General features: G+C 40.2%; 1 protein-coding gene across 6 annotated transcripts in view; it reads right to left on the bottom strand.

The window, feature by feature from the left end:
* The window catches only part of ERC1 (ELKS/RAB6-interacting/CAST family member 1), a 519,277-nt gene that overhangs the window by 65,352 nt on the left and 429,941 nt on the right, over positions 1-23,984 (bottom strand). The window contains exon 18 of one of the 6 annotated variants that reach the window (XM_079775051.1): positions 22,533-22,599. The exons of the other annotated variants lie outside the window; for them this stretch is intronic. Within the exon in view, the coding sequence (XP_079631177.1) occupies positions 22,573-22,599 (27 nt within the window). The 3' untranslated portion in view covers positions 22,533-22,572. The remainder of the gene's footprint in view (positions 1-22,532; positions 22,600-23,984) is intronic. 6 annotated transcript variants of the gene reach the window in all.

Here is a 23,984-nt window from a genome sequence, read left to right as displayed (position 1 = left end):
ATTAACTTCCTAACTAACCTCTGCTTATATCAAATAGAATGCCAAAACAGCCAAATTCCTCCAATCCTACATTTACCAAATGAAGAAAAAGAATCTCTATATATAAAAGCCTAAGCCACTGTTATGACTGGCTGACCGGCCAGTAACTATGATGTGCACTGACCACCAGGGGGGCAGACTCTCAACATAGGAGCTGCCCCCTGGTGGTCAGTGCGCTCCCACAGCCAACTTCCTGCAGCCAGCCAACCTCCCATGATCCATCCCCTTGGCTGGCCAACCTCCCCCCTCAACCGGCTGGTCCTGATTGGCCTCGATGGGGCTGGCAAGCCAATCTCCTACAGTCCCTCCCCCTGGCCGGCCATCCCCGATCAGCCACGATTGCTGGCCAGGCTGAGGGACCCCACCCATGCACGAATTCATGCACCAGGCCTCTAGTCTAATCTAATAATAGACAAATATGCAAATTGACCACACCTTCGCTATGACCAAGCCACGCCCACCAACCAAGCCACGCCCACCAACCAATCAGGACAAATATGCAAATTATCCAAACAAAGATGGCGGCTAATTTGCATATCGTGACAGCGTAGAAAGAAGCCAAGAGCTGCAGAAGGGAGCAAAGCTGCAGAGAAGCAAGCAAGCCGGGGGGAGGAGAAGGGAGGAGCGGAGGCGGGGCCGGGGGAGAAGGAAGTTGAGCAGGCGGGGCCTGGGGAGAAGGAAGTTGAGCAGGCGGGGCCGGGGGAGAAGGGGTGGGGCCGGGGGAGAAGGGAGGAGCGGAGGCGGGGCCAGGTGAGAAGGGAGGAGCGGAGGCAGGGTCGGGGGAGAAGGGGCGGGGCCGGGGGAGAAGGGAGGAGCGGAGGCGGGGCCAGGGAGAAGGGAGGAGCAGAGGCGGGGCCAGGGGAGAAGGAAGGAGAGCGGGCTGGTGGAGAAGTTAGAAAAGCAGGGGTCTGGCGGAGATCGCGGGCCAGGGGAGAAGGGAAGAGTGGAGGCAGGGCTGGGGGAGAAGGGAACAGCAGGCGGGCTGGCAGAGAAGGCAGGCCGGGGGAGAAGGGAGGAGCAGAGGCGGGGCCAGGGGAGAAGGGAAGAGCGGAGGCGGGGCTGGGGGAGAAGGGAACAGCAGGAGGGCTGGCGGAGATCGCGGGGCGGGGGACAAGGGAGGAGAGCAGGCAGGGTGGGGTAGAGTGCAGCAGGAAACCCTATTGCAGGATTTTTCCTGCAACGGGAACGCTAGTTTAAATTATAAAAAAGGATGAGAGATTTTTGGTTGACATACTGAGAGCTTTGCTTTTTTCTTGCAAGAATTTATTTGCTTATGTATTAGATCCTTACATTGGCTTCAGAGGCCAGTATTGAATGACATATGGTGACAGAGGATAGTGATCTTTCCCAAAGTGTTTATTTTAACCTCATTTTCTCTTAAGGTTAGATGGCTAACGGCTTTTTAAGACAGATGAGTTGTTCCTGTATTGTTTGATAAGATTTAACTGGAAATTCTAAGTACTCCATGTATGTAATTGATTCATCTATGAGATCTGAATACACTTTCCTAGAACATTTGACTTTTCAATACCAGGATGGAATGTGCAGAGCCAAAGACCCCTAATGAGGTAATTATATGGCCTTCTTTTCTCTTCCCACCCTACCGTTTCTGTGCCACTTACTCTAAGTATAGGTGAGTCGGCTGCTACACACTCTAAGAACTCACTTTGAGAGGAATAGAATATCTGCATCATGAAGCCTGGACAAATAGGTGCTGAATATTATTATTTTTATATTTCCTATGATGTTTCTGTGGCTAGTGCACTGCCCTTAATTGGCTACAAAATCTTTTTGTTCTTCTATCTGCAGAAGCCTGCAGAGGTGGATTAAACTGTCCATATATTATCTGTATAAATACTAGTGGTAGTTTTGATTTCTCATTTCTCGTAGGTACATCAAGAAAGTCCCAGAACAACTAACATATTAACTTCCCAGAGAGACATTATTCTTGTCCAGAGGCCCCTGCAGAGAGCTAAAGTCTGAAAAGTAAAAATGGACAAAGTCTCTTTTTCCCTTAATAACTAAGTTTATCTTCTTGGTCAATACTGTCCTTCAGGATCAGGAAGTTGAAGAATAGTGTTAAGTCTCCTCACAAAGGTTTGGAACTTTGTGTTATGTCCTCACTTAAATGTAGCTATTTTGTGAAACAATGGAGTTCTTTGAAAAAATATAGTAAACCCTCATAATGTTTTTACTACACTGATTAGATACACTGCATATCAGATCACACATATTGAGACTAGTGAATCCCATTGTGCCGTGCCATATCCAGTTTTAGCTGATGGGAATATTAAGAACAAGATGTGGTCCTAATTTCCATTTAAAAAAAAGGATGAAGAGAACTAATATGTTGAGTGTATAAAATAATTAAAATGTATACATTCATAATTTATCTGTTTTAACCTTAATTTTTTAAAATACATTTTTATTGATTTCAGAGAGGGAGAGAGAGGGAGATAGAAATATTAATGAGAATCATTGATTGGCTGCTCCTGCACGCCCCCTACTGGGGATCGAGCCTGGGACCCTTCAGTCTGCAGGCTGATGCTCTATCTCCTGAGCCAAACCAGCTAGGGCTAACTTTTATTTTGAAGTTTACTTCAAGGAAACCCTTAAATTGCTAAATAAACTTCTTTGCCTTCATTTGAGGCTTAGTCTGACTAAGTCGTTATATATACAGTTATGACATTCAACAAGTTTTATATTTTTAATGTTCTATGAGATCCAACCTTTTAATCAGCCTTTCCATTTGAAGCACAAACAGAGGATATTAATGGATTCCTAAATGTTTTTGGTGTTATATTCCTTGCTTGTTTTATTTTTAAATCCTCACCTGAGAACACTTTCATTGATTTTTAGAGAGAGGGGGAGAGAGGGAGGGAGGAAGGGAGGAAAAAAGAGAGAGAAAGTACGCGAGAGAAACATTGATGTGAGAGAGAACGGCTGCCTTCGTATGTGCTGCAACTGGGGACTGAACCCGCAATCTAGGTACGTGCCCTGACTGAGAATCAAACCTGCAACCTTTCCATGTAGGGGACGACTCTCCAACCAACTGAGCCATGGCTCTTTACTCATTCTTTTTTTTTTTTTTTTAATATAGAGAGGAAGGGAGAGGGAGAGAGATATAGAAACATCAATGATGAGAGAGAATCATGTTTGTTACAGTGCAGGTGTGTCTATGGAAATTACAAAAGGGCCAGAGGTTTTGAAATATGAAAAAAAGTGGGAGTCATTTTTAACAATAATGTGGCATCATTTCCTCTTGGTGATACAGCTCAGAAATCTGTTGTCAGTTTTCCCCAAAGCATACATCACCACTTCAGCAAAACAGAACAAAACATTCCCAATTTCTTGATCCAGATATAAAAAGAAAAAAATTCTGTACTCAAGGAGATAGGAAACATGGTTTAGAATAAAATCTTGAGATCGGAACTACAGGGCTGCTAACTGCATTTCATTTAGTGAACACCTACCTTATCTTATGCAGTATAATAAATGCTACTCAAATAGACAGAAGTGTGTCGGGGGCCTCCCACTAATGAGGGAAGGAAATCTCTTGCTGAGCCCATATAATTCGTGTGCCCATGGAGGATATTAAGGCTGTAGGTATTGCAAGTACTTGTTTTAATACTTGGAAAGTTGTAAGATACTGGAAAATAAGATCATTAATCAACAAGAGGGCAGACAAGTAACATATATATAGGTGAAGATAGTGCAGTTAAATGAGTATTAAGTGGAGAGAATGCTATTCGGAGGCACAGAAGCTATTACAAGCTAACCAATAAGGGCACATATATTATGCACCTTGAAGGGATGGTCAGAGGAGAGACAGTGAGATAACCAGAATCAAGAACCTACTAGGTTCAGAAATGCTAGGAGCAGGTGTGTGTTCCAAAATTCTTCTTCCTTGCTCTTAGGTACTAAGAAAGATAGGAAAGCACCTTCGATTCAGTTCTTGAGGCTTAGCTCTCCATAGCAAATCATTTATTGTATTTTAGTGAACGATGTAGAGGTTACATATTAGTATGTGTGTGTAAAATAAAATAAAACAAAATAAAATAGTGGAATGACTTCCCCACTGTAAAGTTCCAGGGCTAGATACTTACAAATAAGCAATTATTGGTGGGAGAGGGGAAGGCAAAAGAAGGAGAAGTTCATACTTTTTTTTGAGTAGGCAAGCCAAATGAAGGCTGATGCTGAATTTAAAAGTAAAGACTTGGTAGAGAGTTGGGCAAAAAATGATGGCCTTCAACTATTTGCATGCCAGCATCTACTCGAGTGCTGAAATGGATAACTCATCCTGCACTCTGATCAGCTGAGGCCTGATGCCTGAAGTAGCCCTGCTATAATTGTTTGCTGCAGTCAAGTACAACAACACTTCTTGGCATTATTACATGTCTGCTAGACAGATGGATCTGAAAAACAGCAACATGATTGTTGCCTGCTGGGCAAAATACAGTAACAATCTTATTACAACACTAGAGGCCTGATGCACGAAATTCGTGCACAAGTAGGCCTTCCTTCCCCCGGCTGCCAGCACTGGCTTCCCTCTGGCACCCAGGACCCGAGCTTCCTTCCTCTGGCCACCAGCAGGCACCCAGGACCCAGGCTGCTTCCCTCCTTCAGCCACTGGCAGGCACCTGGGACCTGGGCTGGCTTCCCTCGGGCTGCCTGCAGGCACCTGGGACTGGGCTGGCTTCCCTCCGGCTTCATCAGGAAGGACGTCCGGTCTAATTAGCATATTACCCTTTTATTATTATAGATTTCATTTTCTTCTTTCTTTAGTGCAATGTACCAGTTGCACTGGGTGTGGAGGGGAAGGACAATTGGGAGTTGCCCAGGGTAAACAAAAGGAGCCTCCTAACCTTGATAGTATCTCCAAAAATAAGGAATAACATAACAAATGATGTGAATCTAAATTATAGGGAACATAGCCACTGGCTCTTTTCATAGTCTACAGGAATACAGAGAAGAAAAGAGTCAAGTATGATTATCTAATGAGATTTGTATAAGCACTCCCAAACAAAGGCTAGTCTCTGGAGAACTCTTCTGTGATATTAGCAGATATTTCAAGGTCAGGTTAAAGGTGTGTGTGTGCATGCTGTGTGTATACATATAAGAGGTGGAGAGTAAACAGGCAATTTGCCATTAGTCATATTATCATTTCAACTCCAGCGTCAAATCAAACACAACAGACTATGCAGATATCTGTGGCCACTGAGAGCCTCATTCTGTGTCTGAAGCCTTTGATAGACATGGCTCCTCATTAAACAGTGCTTAACAAGAACTTGGCCTAAGAGGGAGGGAAGGAGAGTTTACCTATTCCTTGGAATGCAGGGGGAAACATAAATGTATCTGTAGCTGTGTATAAATATCAGAAACTGGTATCTGCTATTTGGAGAGACAAGTTACATACAGGAATCTGATCTCGTAATGCTAAGTTGGTGATATTCAGGAACCACACTGACAAGCCAGAAACATTTATGATTGGGTGCAAATAAAAATGCACATACATATGGTTGCAGTGGCAAGGGGGGGAAGGGCAAGGGCAAGATGGGAGGAAAGATCTGAGCAGAGGGTCCTCAGCCAATATTTTCAGCTTTAGTACAACTTAGAACTCTATATAGTTGAGAGGACAGAAATGTTTCAGAATAAGCACTTCAAGAACTGAAACCATCCTGGCCAGCAAGGCTCAGTTGGTTGAGTGTTGTCCCATGCACTTAAAGGTCTCTGATTTGATCTCTAGTTGGGATGTGTGCGGGAGGCAGTTGATCGATGTTTCTCTCTCATATCAATGTCTCTCTCTCTCTTGTCCCCCCTCCTCCTCTCTAAAATTAATAAAAACATATTAAAAAAAATTGACACCATGTCAGGACAGGAGGCACAAATGGTGTTTCCTTAACTTCTTCCTCTCATTACTATAAATTGAAATAAAGTTAGGTTCTCAGTGAGCTAGCAGCTAATTCCAGGAAAGGCATGGGTGTCCACCCCTACCTGCCAAGGCTTTGTTTTATCTCCACACACTAGTCTTCTTTTCATTTCCTCTCTACCTCTTATCTCTCCTCCTGATCTACCCAGGGGGAGAATCTTTATTTCTACTACACACACACAAACACACACACACACACACACCAAATATGTCATATATCTGAGAATCTAAGAGGGATCTTGGTTGCTCTGAGTTGTCCTTCCTGGATTTATTTCTGCCATTGTCAATCAGAAAATCATATTTAAAAAGCAAATCTTTCTGAAAATATTATATACCATGAACAAATCCCATGGATTAACAATTTCCAGATATCACCCCTTTTACCTTGGGAGTAATCCCGGCTGTGGGTGGAAAAAAGATTTGGGGAAAAAACAAAACTAGGAAGATTTTTTTCTACCCATTTCCTTTATTTGAGAATAAAACCTCCATATAGTCACTGAATTAATCTCCCCTCCTTGGCATAACACACACTCTGACAGACATCGCCATTTCCATATTACTAGTCATTGATGCCTAAGCAAAGCTTTATTATTTTAGGATATAAAGTGACTATGACAAAAGAGGCTTTGCACAGAAATACCAGAAACCCTACAAGTTGTGACTGATGTTACATGCTATAAGTTAACAGCCAGGGGAATTCAGGATCAAATAACCTGGGCATGCCAAGCCTTTTGTGTATATATAACCCAGGCTTTGGAAGGAGGGCCCATGTGCCCTGATTCCCTTGGATCTAGCCCAGGGCCCCTTAAGTGCTGACTGAAGATCAGTGCACTGGCACAGTGGAACAGTCTCACTGGAATGAGAGAGACAGAATGGTCAGAAAGAGCAAACCAAAGCTGACATGACAGGTCCTGAGAGAGTACTAGCAAGTGGAAAAATAAGGTGCAGGCAGGGGAGAAAGTTCCAAGAACCAGAAATGGGGTGCATCTGGACTGAAGCCTGTGAAGCTACATGATCTAACAAAGAGTAAGCAGGCTCCTAGTACAGTTATAAAGTGACTAGATAGAGGGAGGAAACAAATTAAGTTTGTACAGGATCTTTATAACTGTTTTATGTACCAGGTTCTAGCCCTACCTTTTAGTACAGAGTTACCACACACATGCACAAACATCCAAATTTTGCAGCAGTTTTAGTGAGAAAATACAAAGGATACAAACCATGTTTCTAATACAATCAGAGTACCTAATAGATATCCTGGGTGTTTAAATAGAGGAAAGAATGGAAGAGGTAAACAGAAATTCTAGAGATCAAACAAAGAAGAAAAGAGACAAGAGAATGAGAAACACTTTTCTTCACCATGTTATAGTCTGTTCACATTAGTGCTTCCTGAGGCCTCTTCAGGGAGTCTACCTTTGGTGTCATCGACTTCAACTGTGACTACGGGAAGACTAGCCCTCCACATGCATTAACAAATATGCTCAGATATATGTACCTCACTATTTGGGGGGATTCTTCATATCCAGTTGCTTTGTGGGTTTCAGCAGATATAATCTCACATATGAGATGCTATTGCTGACAAGAAAACTTTTTTTGGATCATCCACAGGAAGCAAGGTCTCTGCCACCTTATTCATCTAAGCAGTAAGACCTCAGGTGGTTTGGCCTGGTACTCTTCTGTTATTCATCTACCTAATAAATCATCCACACATCACTTCCCACATGTACTACTTTAAAGAACACGGTAAAGCCATCCGAAGGCTGATGTGCATCTCAGACTATGCTGTGAGCCCAGTGCTGTACATTCACTATACCTGAAGGTTTCATTAACACGCCCATCTCAATGATCATATATCACTGTGCTCGAGAATAAAGCATCAGGTTCACATGCTACTTAAAACACATGTTTGTGTACGTGTACACACACACACACACACACACACACACACACACACACACACACACACACGGGCGCGCAGTGTGGTCTGCTTGGCAGAGGCCAGGCTCCTCTGAACTGGAACTCTTGCATCTTCGGATCTCTTGGAGCAATTCCAACTTGTACCTTCTAGGAAAGCACAGTTGTTTGGCTGCTTGCCTTATGTGCTCTTGTGTTGGTTACTTCCTTCATGAAATTTTTTGTTAGTTAGCCATGGAATTAAATTAACTTAGGTAGGCCTCTGCATCTCATGATCTTAACTAAGAATTTACTACTTACAGCACTACATTTTTAATGGACACAAAGATCTCTATTTTTTAGTGCCAGGGAAGGTAACATGGCTGGCTGTGGCCATGATCATAAACATGACCAACCCATTCTAACACTGTAAGCCATGAGCATACAGGCCCTTCGCTGGTAATCATGTTAATTACTAGGCATCCAGTTTGAGAGATGGTGATGATAAAAGGCTTTTTTACCCAGAGGCTGCCCTCACCAGAGACAGATTTGTATCACTTATGTTACGTGCTATAAAATCTTTCCACTGCCTTGATGACTCTGTGACGCAGTGCAGTGTACTAGTTAAGAGCATGGGCTGTGGAGACAGACTGTATGGCTTAATTCCAGGGTCTGCAACATTCCAGCTATGAGACTCAGGACTAGTTACTTTTGGGATAGTATATTTTATGGAATTGTAATAATCAGTATGGCCAGCACATGCTAAACTTCTTCAATAATTACTAACTACTAGAGGCCCGGTGCATGAAATTCATGCACTGGCGGGGGGGGGGGGGGATGACCCTCAGCCTGGCCTTTGCCCTCTTGTACTCTGGGAGTCCTTGGGGGATGTCAGGCCTAAGCCATCAGTTGGACATTCTTAGCACTGCCACGGAGGCAGGAGAGGCTCCCACCACTGCCACTGCACTCGCCAGCCGTGAGCCTGGCTCAGGGCTTCTGGCTGAGTGGCGCTCCCCCTGTTCCATGGTGGCAGCCATTTCTGTTGGGATTTATTTATCTTCTATAATGGAAACTTTGTAGCCTGAAGTGGAGGCCAAGCCAGGCCAGGGTGTGTGGAAAGCTTGGCTTCCTCCATAGCTGGGGGCAACCCTAGCCTCCTGCTCTCTCCAGCTCTGTGGCTGCCGCCATTTTTGTTGGGATTTATTTATCTTCTATAATTGAAACTTTGTAGCCTGGAGTGGAGGCCTTGGCCGGCCAGGGTGCGGAAAGCTTGGCTTCCTCCATCACCGGGGAAACTCAAGCCTCCCTCCTGCTCTCTCTGTGGCTGCAGCCATCTTGGTTGGGTTAATTTGCATACTCGCTACTGATTGGCTGGTGGGCATGGCTGGTGGGCGTGGCTTGCGGGGTATCGGAGGTACGGTCAATTTGCATATTACTCTCTTATTAGATAGGAGATATGTGTATGTATATATATATACACACATACATACACACACACATATTTAATATATTTTATTCATTTTTTTACAGAGAGGGAGAGGGACAGGGAGTTAGAAACACCGATGAGAGAGAAACATTGATCAGCTGCCTCCTGCACAACCCCCACTGGGGATGTGCCCGCAACCAAGGTACATGCCCTTGACCGGAATTGAACCTGGGACCCTTCAGTCTGCAGGCCGACACTCTATCCACTGAGCAAACCAGCCAGGGCCCAATAAATATTTTTGAGTTAATTTTCTCATTTCAGTCAATTTTAAACCAAACAAAAGAAACTCCAAACCAGCCCTAGCTGGTTTGCTCAGTGGTTAGAGCGTCAGCCCATGGACCAAAGGGTTGCAGGTTCACTTCCCAGTCAAGGGCACATACCTGAGTATCAGGTTTAATCCCTGGCTCCAATTGGGGTGCATGTGGAGGCAATTGATGGGTGTGTATCTCTCACATAGATGTTTCTCTCTCTCTCTCTTTCCCTTCCCCCCTCCATTCCTTTCTTCCACTCTTTCTAAAAAAAGTCAATGGAAAATATATCCTCAGGTGAGGATTAACAAAAACAGCAACAAAAGAAAACTTAAAAGCCCACCTAAAGAATTATTCTATGTAAACTTAGGGCCCAGATGTCAATGATAAGGAGTGTGGAAAATGCGTTTTTCAGTTTGTTAAAACATAAATTCAGGGATAAACATCCTGGTTAATTTATGGAAGATGTAACAATATGAATACTAGATTTTAAATAGTGACCCACCCACAAAATGACTATCAGAATGTAAACATTTAAGATGTTTTCATTTAATACCAAAACTGTTCAAAGAAAATTTGAATAACTTACTTTACATTCACCGGAAAAGGAACCCAGATAGTTTAAGAGCTTTCTAGGTTTGCCAAATCCCTCCTCATGCAAAAGTTTGTGATTCTAGTCTTGAAATTGAGGAAGAAAGGATGGTATATGTTCAGTATTGACTACCAATGAAAAGAAATCTTGCTAACAAGTGGTTTGCCTTAAAACCCGAATTTTCACCAAAAAGAATCAGCCATCTGTTTTAAATATTTAAAAGACTAAGCCTCTATTTGTGCTTTGCTTTGATCTCGTAGGATAATAGGAAGACAGTGATACAGTCCAGCTACACCTCAATCAAGTATGCTCATTTAATTTATCCCAGAGATGCTGACTGCCAGATCCAGCTGGAAACTTCAGCCTCATCATCCCAGGATCACGAAGAAGAAGGAAGACACATCAAGGGAGAAGAACTCTTTTGTTTTGGTTGATGATGCATTTTTGTGTCCAAGAAAATATTCCTTTAACCCAAAACAGATAATAATCCTAAAGACAGAGAAAATGTATAGAAAATAACAAATTAGTGAGGAGCTGAGGACAAGTTAATGAAAGGAATACTATAGAACTCTATGGTAACAAGAATATTGTTTAATAGTGAGATAAAATGTGAGTCAAATTATATATTCCAAAACAGAACTCTGAAAAATAAAAGTGTGATATAATAGGCAAGTGCTAAGCCTGTCTTCCAAAACTGGTATTAAAGGGGTTCTGCCATATATGTTTAGTGGGGGCTGAAGGTAATGAACTTGATATATTCTAGAAGGTGCATTGGATATTGATTGGAGCTAAGATCAGTCTAGGAAATCAATAATCATGAATGATGTCAGATTATGGGATAACCTTGTTAGGGTACAGAGGAAATTAAAAGATTAAAAACAGCTACTACTGATGCATAGCACTTCAAACAAAATACATGCAATGTTTCTTTAGGGCAAAACTCACCAGTTTTTTATTCAATAAATATTCATTGTGCTCTGTAAAATCCCATATTTTCAGATGACTGTGAAAAACAATCAAATTGTGATGAAACTTTTTTGCACTAAGTGCAAGGATATTTTTTATTGTCCAGGAAGAATGTCTAAATCATAAATAATACCATAAGCAAGAGGAATAGCTCTTCATATGTTAAATGCTCATCATCAAGAAAAAACTCGTGAATTTGAGAGCATATGTTCCAGAGATATTTAAAACACCATAATTTCAGTCTAAAATGAATCAAGTGAGTCACAGGACAATGTCACCTTCAATCATTCAGCGGGAACTACAAAAATAAAGGCTGTTCCTGTGGAACACTATATATGTGATCTTCAAAATACAATGAGAAAGGTCTCTTCCACAAATTACAACTCACTCGTGTGGCCCAAGAGGTCTCTGCCTTACTAAGTCTGTCAAGAAGTACTTAGGCCCTAACTGGTTTGGCTCAGTGGATAGAGTGTTGGCCTGTGGACTGAAGGGTCCCTGGTTCGATGCCGGTCAAGGGCATGTACCTTGGTTGTGGGCACATCCCCAGTAGGGAGTGTGCAGGAGGCAGCTGATCGATGGTTCTCTCTCATCGATGTTTCTAACTCTCTATCCCTCTCCCTTCCTCTCTGTAAAAAATTAATAAAATATATTTTTAAAAATAAAATAGAAATTGTCTAAAAAAAAAAAAAAGTAGTACTTAGAACCACAGTGCAGAGGTGGTGGCTTCTGCTTCTTTCTGTTGCCTGAAAATCACCCCATGTCAGAAGAAAAAGTCCACTGCCACTATGGGTGCTTCTTAAAGGTAATTAGGTCTGACTTTACATTTGTGGATAACTTTCCATGCCGTGATACCTTGGAGTGGTATTGATATTGTTCAGGCAGTACTGCAGTTAAAAAAAACCTTCATTTTTTTTTTTGACCTGCAGATTTAGCTGTTTTGGAAAGCAGTTGCTTCTTATTGAGGTTTAAACATAAGACTGCTACAATCACATCACACACACACGCACACACAGGACTCTGCTGGGCTTTAAAACACAGAGGGTTTGAGATACTTCCAGGCTGGTGACCAGTTATCAAAGAAATGCTAGTTAGAAATAAAATATGTAAATTTACCTGGAATACCCCTGTGTTGTACCTCCTGGGGGCCAAAATGCCCTAGTGGGCCATCAGGAGGGCAAAGGCAACTATCTCAAAGGAATCACATCAGTTATAATACTTCTAAAGCAGAAAAATGTGTTTATAAGAAAAAAAGTGGAGTTCTTGGGTCCTCGCTTCCAAAATGACCAAGAAGTACTCCTAACTATTAAATACAATCCAAAACAAATGCCTTACCAAAATCATACCAATATTAGCTTGTTTACTTCTGAGGGGAAAACGTAAGACAGGAAAAAGGGAACATTACGGCGAGCCTCCTTTAGGCTGCATGGGTCTCCCCTACTTTCCTCCCTATGACAGCCAGGCGGATGGTCTCTAACTGCCTTGACGTTTTCTTAGAACCAGAAACAAACTATTCTTTTCAAACTCTCCTATGAATAAACTATTTTTAAAAAAGATGATAAGAGAATATTTGTATTCTATGCTCTAAAAGGGTGTTGGTAATGGCTAAATCAAAAAATACTTTGGGACAACTGAGACTGGAAATGTATCACACAAAAATTTATGTGATGCAGCAAAAACACTTCTAAAGGGAAGTTCATAGCGATAAATGCTCCTAAAGAAATAAGAAAGTCTCAAATAAATGTCCTTACTCAAGGAACTAGAAAAAGAACTGAAAAAGCCACATGTAGTAGAAGGAAGGAAATAACAAAGATTAGATAAAAAATAAATGAAACAGATTAAAAAGACAATAGAAAAGAACAATAAAATTAAAAACTACTTCTTTGAAAAGATAAAATTGACAAACCTTTAGCTAGACTGACCAAGAAAAAAAGATGCAAATTAAATCAGAAATAAAAACAGAGATTTTATAACTGATATCACAGAAATACAAAGAATAATGAAAGACTCCTATGAACAATTATACACCAGCAAATTGGACAACTTAGAAGAAATGGGTAAATTCCTAGAAACATACATACTACTAAGACTGAGTCATGATGAAATAGAAAATCTAAACAGACCAATTACAAGTAAGGAGATTGAATCAGTAATTAAAAACATAAGTTCAGAACCAGAAAACATCACTGGTGGATTCTACGAAACAATCAAAGAAGTAATACCAATCCTTCTTAAACTCTTCCAAAAAAATAGAAGAGGAGGGAATGCTTCCAAATCATTATCCTGATACAAAAACCATACAAGGACACCACAAGAAAAGTACAGGCCAATATCCTTGATGACCATACATACAAAATTCATCAATAAAGTATTAGCAAACCAAATTCAACAATTTATTAAAAGGATCATACACCATGATCAAGTAGAATTTATTCCAGGGATGCAAAGATGGTTTAACACCTGCAAATCAGTCAGTCTAATACATCACATCATAAAAATAAAGGATAAAACTATATGATCATCTCAACAGATGCAGAAAAGACATGTGACAAAATGCAAAATCCATTTATGATAAAAACTCTTAACAAAGCGGGTATAGAGGGAAAATGCTTCAACATAATAAAGATAAGCCCACAGCGAACAAGTGTGAAAAGTTGAAAGTTTTTCCAGCTCAGATCAGGAACAAGAGAAGTATGCCCACTCTTGCCACTTTTATTTAACACTAGAGGCCCGGTGCACAGAAGTTCATGCACTCGGTTGGGGCGGGGGGGGGGAGAGTTCCTCAGCCCGGCCTGTGCCCTCTCGCAGTCCGGGACCACTCAGGGGGATGTCCACCTGCAGAGTTAGGCCTGCTCCCCAGGGGATCGGCCTAAGCTAGCAGTCAGACATCCCTCTGGCAGCCCTGGAGCCCTCGCAGCTGTCAGTCTGGCTTGTGGCTGAGTGGAGCGCCCCTTGTGGGAGCGCACTGACCACCAGGGGCAGCTCCTGCGTTGAGCGTCTGCCCCATGGTGGTTAGTAAGCATCATAGTGACCGGTTGTTCCGCTGTTAGGGTCCATTTGCATATTACCCTCTTATTATATAGGATAGTATTAGCCATGCCAGAGGAATTAGTCAAGAAAAAGAAACAAAAGGTATCCAACTTGGAAAGAAAGAGGTAAAAATGTCACTATTTGCAGATGACATATTACATATAGAAAATCCTAAAGACTTCATTAAAAAACCATTAGAATAAGCAAATTCAGTAATGTTGTAGGACATAAAATCAATACACAAACATCTGTTGCATTTCTATACATTAAAAATGAACTATTAACAACAAGTAAAGAAAACAATCCCATTTAAAATTACATCAAAATGAATAAAATACCTAGAAAAAAATTTAACCAAGGAAGTGAAAGACTTATATATTGACAACTACTAGTCATTAATAAAAGAAATTGAAAGACATACAAAAATGAAAAGATATTTTGTGCTTACAGATTGGAAAAGTTAATATTGTTAAATGTCCATACAACCCAGAGCAATCTATAGATCCAATGCAATCCTATCAAAATTCTAATGGCATTTTCCCCAGAAATAGAACAAAACCCCCCGTACAATTTGTATGGAACCATAAAAGACCCCAAATAGCCAAAGTAATCTTGAGAAAAATAACTGAGTCACCAGCATGATGTTCCCTGATTTTAAATTACATTATAAAACTATAGTAATTAAAAATATACACTGAGTGGCCAGATTATTATGATCTCTGAACACATAATAATCGGGCCACTCAGTGGTGTGTGTGTGTGTGTGTGTGTGTGTGTGTGTGTGTGTATATTAGAAGCCTGGTGCATGAATTCGTGCATGGGTGGGGTCCGGCCAGCCTGGCCAGGGGGAGGGGACATGGGCGGTTGGCTGGCCTGCCTGCTGGTCGAACTCCTGGTTGAGGGGACAATTTGCCTTTTATTATATAGGATATACACTGAGTGGCCAGATTATTATGATCTCTGAACGCATGATAATCTGGCCACTCAATGTATAGTACTGGCATAAAAACAGACACACAGATTAATGAAATGGAATAGAGCCCAGAAATAACCACACACATAAGGTCAATTCTGACAAAGAAACCAAGAAGGTATAACGTGGAAAGAAGAGTCTCTTTAATAAAAGGTGTTGAGAACACTGGAGAGCCACAAGCAAAATAATGAATCTGGACCATTATCTTATACCATACACAAAAAATAACTTAAAATACATTAAAGGCTTGAATGTAACACATGAAATCTTAAAATTCCTAAAAAACCAAACAAAATAAAAATCACCACAGGTAGTAAGCTCTTTGACATAGCAGTAATTTTTGGATTTGATGTTAAAAACAAAGACAACAGCCCTAGCTGGTTTACTCAGTGGTTAGAGCATTGGCCTGCAGAAGAGGGGGTTGTGGGTTTGATTCCTGGTCGGTCAAAGGCACATGCCTCGGTTGCAGGCTCAAATCCCCGGCCTGGATTGGGGTGCATGCAGGAGGCAACCGATCCATGTGCCTCTCTCACATTGATGTTTCTCACTGCCCCGTCCCCACACTCCTTCCACTTTCTCTAAAAATCAATGGAAAATATTCTTGAGTGAGGTTAAAAAACAAACAACAACAAAAAACCCCACCAAAGGCAATATAAGCAAAAACAAAGTGAGACTACAACAAACTAAAAAGCTTTTGAGCAGCAAATGAAAAATCAACAAAATAACAAGGTAACCTACTGAATGGAAAAATATATTTGCAAATAAATATCTGATAAGGGTTCATATCCCAAATATATTAAAAACTCATACAATTCACTAGCTAAAGAAACAAACTACTTGATTTAAAAACAGGCAGAAGATCTGAACGGACACTTTAAAAAATATATTTTTATTGATTTCAGAGAGGAAAGGAGAGGGAGAGAGATAGAAATATCAATGATGAGAGGGAATCATTGACTGGCTGCCTCCTGCACGCCCCACTGGGGATTGATTCATTTGGTTGCTTCCCGTAAGCACCTAGACCATGGATCGAACCCGCAACCTGTGCATGTGCCCTGATCAGGAATTGAACCATGACCTCCTGGTTCATAGGTTGATGTTCAACCACTGAGCTATGCTGGCCAGGCTGAAGAGACATTTTTCAAAGAAGACATAGAGATTGCTAACAGGTACATGAAAAGATGTTCTCCATCACTAATCATCAGGGAAATGCATATCAAAACCACAATGAGGAGTCACCTCACCCCTGTTAGAATGGCTATTATCAACCAGACTAGAAATAAAAGTGTTGGAGAGGATGTGGAGAAAAAATCCACTGTTTGTGGAAATGTAAACTGGTGCAGTCACTATAGAAATCAGTATGGAAGTTCCTCAAAAAATTAAAACTAGAACTACTATATGATCCAGGAATTCCACTTGTGAGTATTTATTTGTAGAAAATGAAAACACTAAATAAAAAAGATAGCCCTGGCTGGTGTGGCTCAGTTGGTTGGAGCATTGTCCCATACACTGAAAGGCTGAGGGTCTGATTCCCAGTCAGGGTACATACCTAGGTTGCGGGTTCGATTCATGGTCAAGGTGCTTACTGGAAGCAACCAAATGATGTTTCTCTCTCTCCCTCCCCCTTCCTCTCTCTCTCTTTCTCTCTCAAATATATATATATATATATATATATATATATATATATATATATATATATGAAGGCATTAAGAAAAAGGAATATTAATTTTGGAGGGAGTAGAAACTTCTGGAAAATCATGAAAAGCAGAAATAAGTGAGGATTTTAAATTTAAGTTTGGGATGGAGAAAAGAAGGGGGGGAGCATAACAGACAGAAAGTTGTCTACTTCGGACAAAGAGGAAACTAAAAATATTTCTGTGGGAACTGTACAGGAAATGCTATTAGATTGGAGATTATTTGGTGCAAAAACAGTTTAGATCCAAAGTTTCAAATTAAGAAACTCGCGCACAATTCTCCTATTTAATGGAATGAGAGAGGCAAGAGGAAGAAAAAGAGAAAGTAAGAAGAGAGAAGGGAGGAAGGCAGAGAGGGAAGCAGGAAGGGCTTCATGCTATCTATAGTCAGTGCGTGTCTACGGGTTGAAGACATCAATAAGTAACATTAATCAAGAAACCATGATCTGTAAAGGCACTGTTTTAAAGGCTTTATATTAGCTCATCTAATCACCCATCTAATATACCCCATGAAGTAGGTATATTATTATTCCCATTTTACCAATAAATAGTTAGGTAATCTGGTCCTGAAGCCCACATTCAGATCAGAACCCTGAAGCATCCGAATGAGATGAGAAGGCAATAAACTCAGAACACTGATTCAGACAATGTCCAAGGGAAGCTGATTGCTCTTTTAATCTTCTGTAAAGCTCAACATGTATCTGTTCTTGTGAGCCACTCACATTTGTAGTTTTTCTATTTGAATTATGCGCACTTTATATTAAAATAGAAGTGTGGGTGGGTACATAACCATGCAATGAATGAAAGGACATTGACACTCTATGTTTTAGCTGGCCAGTTTGAGTACTAGCCCCTGCATATCATATTCTCATTCTTAGTGCCTTCCTTCAAGTTGGTTCCTATCTAAAATTATTTTTCTTTTCCCTTCCACTCACCCAAACTTTCTCTAATCTCCATGATCCACTTCCTATCCCTTCCTAATCTCTGAAGTTCCAAATTCCTCACTAGATTCCTAAGTAGTTGCATTTATATAAAAAAAAAATCAGTAAATCAAAAGAATGAGGTACCATCTCACACCTGTCAGAATGGCTATCAATAGATCAACAAACAAGTGCTGGCGAGGATGCGGAGAAAAAGGAACCCTCCTGCACTGCTGGTGGGAATGCAGACTGCTGCAGCCACTGTGGAGAACAGTATGGAGTTTCCTCAAAAAACTAAAAATGGAACTCCCATTTGACCCAGTGATCCCACTTCTAGGAATATATCCCAAGAAACTAGAAACACCAATCAGAAAGGATATATGCACCCCTACGTTCATAGCGGCACAATTCACCATAGCTAGAATTTGGAAACAGCCTAGGCTAAGTGCCCATCAGCAGATGAGTGGATTAAAAAACTGTGGTACATCTACACAATGGAATACTACGCTGCGGTAAAAAAGAAGGAATTCTTACCATTTGCAACAGCATGGATGGAACTGGAGAGCATTATGCTAAGTGAAATAAGCCAGTCAGAGAAAGACAAATACCACATGATCTCACTCATTTGTGGAATATAATGAACAACATAAACTGATGAACAAAAACAGATCCAGAGACAGAGAAGCATTGATCAGACCGTCAAACCTCAGAGGGCAGGTAGAGGAGGGTGGGGGAAGAGATCAACCAAAGGACTTGTATGCATGCATATAAGCCTAACCAATGGACACAGACAACAGGGGGGTGAGGGCATGAGCGGGGGCGGGGGGGGGGGGAATGGGGGGATAAGGACACATATGTAATACATTAATCAATAAAGAAATTAAAAAAATAAAAATAAAATAAAAGGTCAAATTATTCCTTGCCTATTGTGTCAAAAACTAGTCCTGGTATTGGTTCAAATTATTTAAACCATTGGTCTAATAAACAATTTGGACCATACTGGTAAAATATTCTAATTCACCACCCCATTCAATTGTACAAGATGACTTAACACTTCCCTTCTACAGATATATTCTCTAGAGACTTAAGAGACTACCATTGTAGTACTAATGCAATAGGATAATTTCAGGATGTTTTAATTTGATAAGGACAATCCAATTAGGACAGACAAAAAAAAGGAAATGCCCAAAGAAAAAGAGGTAGTTGTTTTAAAACACTTGTTGTAAAAGCTTGTATTAACATTTACATAACCTCTAATTAAAAAAGAAATGTTTCAAAACATACTGGTCCAAATCTTGTTTTGGGATGCTATAGTGCTGAGCTAATAGGCAATGCAACACACTTCCAGATTTTAGTCAGTGGAATAGTCTTATACCAAAACCAACTGCCAAGTCGCTGGGCAGGTACCTCCTTCATTTGTGTGGTCTGGCACCAGTGTATACAGTCTCCATAAGATGAAGCTCAGAAAGAGCTAGTATGCTCCAGGCTCCTCTTTATGGCTATCAACTACAGGTTATGAGAAGAAAAGTTTCTACCTGAAGGATGTTAAATTAGCAGACAGGAAAGATTTCTGAATTATTCTCAACCCCCTTTTATTTAGCATAACATTACAGGAGCCAGATTCTATCACTTAATTATGACTTTCTTTTAAATTCTCAACATTTCTCAACAGGTCTTTTGCTTCTAGACATTTTTTCCCTTCTCCCCTTTCAAAACTTCTTGTAGCAGAAATGCTGATACTAAAGTTAACAGCTAATTAAGTCTATGCTCTTGTTTTCAATGTAAACTTTACTGTTTCTTATCTGAATTTCATGAATTCAGAAGTTAATTCTCTATATATTTAACAAGAGCTTGCTCTCTAGTAGGCATTGTTCTAGATGATGGGAATACAAAAGCAAACACCTCTAAGTCCCAGTCCTCATGGGACGTACATTCTTTTGTAAGGGAAAAACAAGAAAGAAGAAAACTCCATTCAATTCAATTTAATTCAAATTAATCTCCTATATGTTGAAGAATTTTTTCCCTTGGAAAAACACCTTGAATTTTATAAAGGAATGACCTATAAAAGAAATTTAGTCACTGAAACTTTCTTTGAAAGAATGTGCTGCCAAGCAACCCTCCTAAGACACATAGAATGAACCAAGTATTACTTCAAGCTAGAAAAAGTGAGAGTCCTTCTCTCCCCTCAGCCTATAGAAAATCCATGTGAAATGTTTTTATATTAAGTTTCATAAGGTAAATCACTGACTTCAAAAATAAATAATTTTGTTAAGAAAATCTGTTCTCATATACAGCCATACCACCCTGAATGTGCCCGATCTCATCTGATCTGGGAAGCTAAGCAGGGTTGGCCTGGTTAGTAGTTGGTTGGGAGAAAATCTGTTCTCTGTAGAATTAGTAAAGAAATAGGTGAAGGAAACTAGATTGCCAAGTCAAGACTTCTGCAGGGTGCACTCACGCACTTCCTTAGGTACAACCTTATATTTATAGCTCATTTTAGAAAATTTGAAATACCATATCGTAGAAACACCAGCTATGGCCTACTAATTACAACTGCAATGTGTTAAACCAATGGCAATTAATATTTTGATGAAGTAAGATCAATAGTGCATAATTTAAAAAAACAAAATCGGTAGCATTTGAACTCCAATTAAGAGTTATTCTACTATAGGAAAAGAGAAAGGAAAAGGGAGACTTCAGGAACAAATCTATTTGAAGGTTTGTTCATTTTTCAGTCTTCTGGTAAAGGTACCTATGGGCCTTGTTTCCTATAACACTAACATTTTCTTCTGATTGGCTAGAAAAGGGTGTGCAACTAAAATATAAACCTGTCCATGTTCATGTATATGGAGGAGGTGCTTCCTGCTAAGGCAGGCCAAGAAGTTTGTATGTTCTGTTAAAATAGAGTAGGCAGGTTCACGTAGAGGAGACTGGTGAACTACATCCAGTGAATCCAGGGAGTGCAAGATCACCAATATATGTGAACTTATTAATCATCATCATCATCATAATAATAATAATTTTTCCCTATCAGATTGCTTTATTTGTTTATTTATTTATTTATTTATTTATTTATTTATTTTTGCATTTTAATTTCTTTATTGATTGAGGTATTAGGATTTCCTTAGTCAAACCTCCAGGGTATGGCCCCACATGCTTCATGATGACAAATAACTACCCCTGTACGATGTAGACGAGGTAAAGAGAATTAGCACACTGGTTTCTAAGCTTTAGCTTTGTCTGGCATGCAGCCTTGAAACCCAGAGCTTTTTGGTTGGTATTGTGATTTCACCTTCTTTCAGGATGAAGTCATTTGAAAAGCTTCCCATCTTCACAGTATATGCCCTATTCCCCAACTTACCTCATCATCCTTCTTGGCTGTTTGCGAGTGAGAGGTCTACACATGTCCCCATCATTTTGAGAAGTATAACTCCAAGACATAGACTTTTCAAGGAGAACCAACTCCAAAAGAGTGAGATCACTAATAAGCATGGGCAGTGAATCCAGGGAGTGCAAGACCACCAATATGTGTGAACTTATTAATCATAATTATTATTTTTCCTAAGAAAAGGATTTCCTTAGTCAAACCTCCAGGGCATCAGATCAAAGGGAGATACTGCTACAGCTGGAATATGTTTTCCAGCCAAATGGCTCAGAAAGGAGAATCTAGACAGTGTCCTGGCAACTGTTTGACCCAGCAGCAATCCATAACAGACAGGAAAAGAATTCTTTAGACTAACTTGTTAAAAAGGCTTTCTTTACTTCTCCTTATTTTTAAGGACAGTTTGAGAGTGATATCAAAATGCTAGGGGATATTGTTGGCAGGCACTCTATAAGAATTACTGACCCTGAGAATTCAGAGTATCTGTACATATAAAAGCCTAAGCAACCGTTCTACCAATCGACCAGTAGCCAAGACGTGCACTGACCACCAGGGGGCAGTTGCTCAACGCACAGGCATGGAAACATGGAAGAGACTGATGAATCTCAGAGGGAAGGGGGAGGAGTAGAGGGTGGGAAGAGATTAACCAGAGATCTTTTATGCATACTAGAGGCCTGGTGCACGGATTCGTGCACTGGTGGGGTCCCTCGGCCTGGCCTGCAGGGATTGGGCCAAAACCAGTTGGGTCCCTCGGCCTGGCCTGCGGGGATCAGGCTGAAACCAGCAGTCCAACATCCCCCGAGGGGTCTCAGATTTCGAGAGGGCGCGGGCCAGGCTGAGGGACCCCACTGGTGCAAGAATCCGTGCACCGGGCCTCTAGTTCTTCTATAAATACAAACAAAAGGTTGTGGTTCACAGTACAGATTGCTTTAAAAAAAAAGACTATATACTTATATTTAATTATCACAAAAATGTATATCCCCAATGTACTGGCAGAGTACTTGGTCAATTTTCTATTTCCAATTTGATGTAAGTCTCTATAAACCTTACCAGGACACTGTAAAATCACTCTAGATAGAATACTTTATTAATAAAATCACAGCAGGAGAAATTTAGTTATATGCCCTGGAAGTTTTCCCAAAATGTATTTAAAAATTATAAAAGTGACTAATAACACATAAGAAAAAAAAATCCACAAAACCCAAACCCCATTATGCCAGAAGCATAGCAAGACACACAGGAATTGTGAAATGAGAAACCAGAAGGCACATCAAACGATTTTATGAATTACAGAGAAACATGATGTGAGAATGATTGTGCAAAAAACAATGAAAGCAAACAAACAAACAAAAAACATTTCTATAGTTAAGGAAAGCCGTTTCTCACCGTTCTGAACAAAATGGCTGAACTAAGATCATCTGATTGGCTATGCCCATATACCCTCCTCCTCATCCTATGGGGAGAGAGATGACGAAGGGAACAATGCCCCAGAGCAGCATGGGAATGAAAAAGAGTTGGTTAGTATTTAAAACAAAGACATAAGCATAAGTAGTAGAAGAAAATGGACTCTAATTTCTTGACTCTTTTTTGGTTTGTTGTTACACTTCTATGCTTCCTACCTTTCCAAGATGTTATCTCCATTCCAGGGCTTGACTGGGCAAGATTATCAAGTTGGAGACTTTTCTTTATTATTTGCCTTTTCTTTAACCTTTCTCCATTTTTGTTTGCCTCCCACTACTCCCAGGCATCCAATTACTTTTGTATTTATTATCAAAACCTGTTTCAAGGAAAGGATCTAATACTCATCTTATATACACTGGCACACATTTAATCCCAGGTGTCCAGGAGCAGGCGGAGAAAGCATGACTTCTTGGCAAAACAAGACTGCTGACCTCAGGCAGACAACTCTCCATTTTGCCTACATTAAAGATAGACTTGCCTAAAATATAAGGCTCGACTCAACTGGTTTAGTAAATGTCATCTACCTTCTGAATCTTAGAAAAAAATGCAATTTGGATATTATTGCTGCTTTCATCTGCAATATTTCTTCTTCTTCTCCTAAGATAACACCATGGCCATTGTTTAGTAGAGATGTTTAGTAGGGAAGTTTCATTTGACTTTTTGATCATATGGATATAATTATTTAACTATTATTTTACTCCCCCCTCAGCTATTATTTTTAGATTGTGATGGAGATGTTGAAATCTGATTTTTGGCAATGCGACATGAGGTAATCTGTTCACCACTCTCCCCCCATCCATCATTTTCAAGATCTTGGGAGAGTTCCATTTTTTCAAAAAACTATTATATAGAGTTGAATATGGTTCCCTTCAGACTCATCAATGCCTCTTTTGCATTGATGAGAAGTGGAAGGCAACAATTTCCTTTGAAAATGACATATACTGGAGGGATCCACCAAGGTGATGGAGTGAAGAAACTGTTTCAATCTTCATATTTAATAGATGATGAGCAGAGACTTTAAAATTTGCAGTTAAAGAATAGCTACCTTTGCACTGAGTTGTGCCTCTTTGAGCTCACAAGACTCTTATTTTTCTAGTAAGGCATTATTTCTTTAGTAAGAAAAGCAGGACAGTTAAAAATTAGTATGCGCCTTTGAGAAGATTAAGTTTTTTTTCTCAACCCAATTCAAGGATTCTTTATTGTGTTCAAATTTTTTTTACTACCTCCTCTTAATATATTCAGAATCATCCATTATCTTCCTGTACAGAAACTGAATCTGTGTTTTTAAAAAAATGATGGAATTTTCAAAAACTGATTATTTTTATTTTTCTAACTTATATCTTAGAATCTGTAGCACAACAGTACAAAATACATAAA

Source organism: Cnephaeus nilssonii, assembly GCF_951640355.1.
Source record: "Cnephaeus nilssonii genome assembly, chromosome: 6".
NCBI lineage: Eukaryota > Metazoa > Chordata > Mammalia > Chiroptera > Vespertilionidae > Cnephaeus > Cnephaeus nilssonii.
The sequence above is the reverse complement of the archived record's forward strand: the minus strand, read 5'-3'. Positions and strand labels throughout refer to the sequence as shown.